At 38.7% G+C, this 3,172-nt stretch overlaps 1 protein-coding gene across 1 annotated transcript; it reads right to left on the bottom strand.

Annotated features, from left to right (window-relative positions):
- Nucleotides 1-851: 851 nt before the first annotated feature.
- Nucleotides 852-1,784, bottom strand: LOC102966490 (olfactory receptor 8B3-like). The gene has a single exon (XM_007074045.1). It carries the CDS (start codon nt 1,782-1,784, stop codon nt 852-854), a length of 933 nt encoding a protein of 310 aa, XP_007074107.1.
- Nucleotides 1,785-3,172: the final 1,388 nt, after the last annotated feature.

Genomic DNA, 3,172 nt, shown 5'->3' on the forward strand with positions numbered 1-3,172 from the left:
GTTTGCAGCTGCAAAGTGGAGTAAAATTGATAGTTGTTATGGAATCTTTTATAATTGTGAAACATTGGCATTTGAAGGAGTCATAATCCTGCCCACAGTACAATGGAAAGAAAGGAATAGAGACAGATTGTCTAGTTCATGGTTCCAACTGCACATTACAAGTGTCAGTTAAGAAACCCCCCAATGCACAAGGTAACACTTGTGTTATTTTATTGATCATTTGTTAAATCATTCATCTTTTTCCAGGAAAAAAGTCCGTTAATGACATTTTAAAAAACAGATAAATATGTTTCTTTTTTTTTTTTTTTTTGATGCTCTGATGGTAGTTGCCACATTATTTTATTTGTTGCTTCCAATAGACCTGTGAAAAAGATACTATTATTCTCCTTTTCTACATCAAGTCTTTCACTTTTGGTGAGCAGCATATTAACCCATGAAGTTTTAAAACATGCATATATATTCTGTTTTCCATTTCATAAGCTCTGGATTTGAGACTCAGTATCTCCATCTTTTTTTAAGTTCAACAAGTGATTCTAAAGTATAATTAGGCTTAAAATATCCTTCCATATATAAACAAGAGAAGCTATTAGAGGTTAAATAATCTAATCTTAGAATATGTTTCTTAATGTTATTCTTAAATAGGAAAAATGAGGAAAAGGAGCAACAGTTGTAAAAATGGTAATCAAAGGAATCAGATCAAACCTAAAAAAAAACAGAAACAGATTGAGAGAAGACTCATATTTCCTTCACCACAGTGAGAAACAGGATAGGAAGACTTCCACTAAAAATACTATAAATAAACACACGCAATATCCCTACCCTATGACCACTTGCACAGACACTGTTTCTGATCAAAACACTCTCCTACCGAGGGTTCTTCTCAGAGCAATTTTAACATCTTTGTTCCTCAAACTATAGATTAAGGGGTTCATCATGGGAACCACATTGGTATAAAAGACAGAAGAGATTTTCCCCTCATCCATAGACCCAACAGAAGATGGTTTAAGATACATAATTGCACCTGACCCAAAGAACAAGGAAACAGCAATTATGTGAGAACTGCAGGTGCTGAACGCTTTGGACCTGCCCTCAGTGGAACTGATGTGGAGGATGCTGGAAAGGATGCAACCATAAGACACAAAGATGGTGACACTGGGCACAATGATGTTGATGCCCACCACGATGAAAACCACCAGCTCATTCACGTAGGTGCTTGTGCAGGAAAGCTGGAGCACGGGGAGGATGTCACACAAATAATGGTTGATGGTGTTTGCATCACAGAAGGTCAGTCTCAGCATGCATCCTGTGTGGGCCATAGCACCCGAAAATGCCATCAAATATGAACCAAGCATAAGGCTGGAACACACTTTAGGGGACATGACAACATTATACAAAAGTGGGTTACAGATGGCCACATAGCGATCATAGGCCATTGATGTCAGCGCATAACATTCAGAAATTACAAAAAAACAGAAAAAGTAAAGCTGGGTCATGCATCCCATATAAGAGATAATATTTTTCTTTGATAGGAAATTCATCAGCATTTTTGGTGTAAATACTGAAGAATAGCAGAGGTCTATGAAGGACAAATTGAAAAGGAAAAAGTACATGGGGGTGTGTAGATATGAATTCAGCCCAATTAAAATAATCAAGCCCATATTTCCCAACACAGTGACCACATACATGACTAGAAATAGGCAGAACAGGGGAAGCTGGAGTTCTGATAGGTCTGTTAATCCCACCAGAATGAATTCAGTCACAGAAGAGGCATTTCCAGGAGTCATTCTTTTCTAAGGGGATCTGTGGACACACAAGAAAACTCAGAAAAACTCAGCTCTTCCTGCAATATCTCATCCCACAAGAGAGTGTGTACACTGGGAATGTCTAAGACTAGCCCAACCCGGACCCATTGAATCTGCCTTTTCCATCAACATGAGACTAAGTGACAGGGACTTTCCCTTACTAGAGTCTTAATAAGCTAAATGTAGCAAAGTGCATCACAAACTTTGCCTTAAGAGGGAAAGCCAGTGCTGCCACATGCCAACGTGACTGCTGGAAAACCAAGGTGAGTAAGAAGAAGCATGGCCCACGACAGAATCATCCTTCTCCCATCTCACTATTTCTTCATTCACTTGAATCTTCTCATCACCAGTAAAGTTGGAGGCAGAGACCCTAACAAGCTGAAGCTGGCCTCTAATGGGCCAGATTAGACTTAGTGGATTGGGAACCATGAATATTGTTCCTAATCCAACACTAAGGGACCAGAGTCTAGGTGAGGTTGAGTTACTGTCCCATGTCACAGAGAAAACGTCATAAATCTAGAACATTGAGTGTTCCACCCATGGAGAGGGAACTGACTGAGATACTACATCCCCTGAACCCTCTGATCTCTAACATTCTTTTATCCCCTGAAACATATTCTCCTGTCAGTTTTACTTGAGTCTTAGGACTACACAAAATTGGGGGGGGGGGAGGGAAGTGGCTTACCTTACATTTTTGGACTTCCATGTCAAATCAATAAGGACATTGATATAAACAGAATTCAGAAACTCACCCTCCTTAGGCCAGAAACCTCAGTGCTTCCTTATCTTTGGTATTTACCCCTGTAGTCTTGGAAAGGAAATTTCAGGCTCTTGAGGCCTTGATTTCTTTAATTCTAAAAGGATTTAGCCCATACTGAATTTCAGATATGCCCTTCAAATATTTCTGGACTATATATCATAATTTCTGATTATAACTTTCAGTCTTCTCAAGCAGCAGAGACCAAAGTCTTTATTATCATCACATTTGCTACTTAAGACACAGAAGACTGAATGTGAGTTTAATGATAAAGTGCACTTGATTATAAACAGGGTAGATGTTTGCTCAGTCTCCATCCCAAGGAATAGAGTCTATGTACAAAAGAGAAATAAAGGGATTGATTGTGTTTACACTCGGGACCACAATCTCTCTTTAGTTCTTTAGGGACTCAATAGCTAATCAAGTTTACATTTCACTCTAAGGATTGTACATTCCCCAAGGCAGAGGCAAAACTAAACTCCCATCTTTCTATCATCTTCATCTCTTAATGAAAATCTATTGCAGAAGTTCTTTCTCCCTTTCTTCCCATATCCTAAATGAAAACTTTCCATAGAGTTTGCCTACAGCCTTATTTCTTTTTCTTAAATATTTC

Source organism: Panthera tigris, chromosome D1 (assembly GCF_018350195.1).
Source record: "Panthera tigris isolate Pti1 chromosome D1, P.tigris_Pti1_mat1.1, whole genome shotgun sequence".
NCBI classification, from domain to species: Eukaryota; Metazoa; Chordata; class Mammalia; order Carnivora; family Felidae; genus Panthera; species Panthera tigris.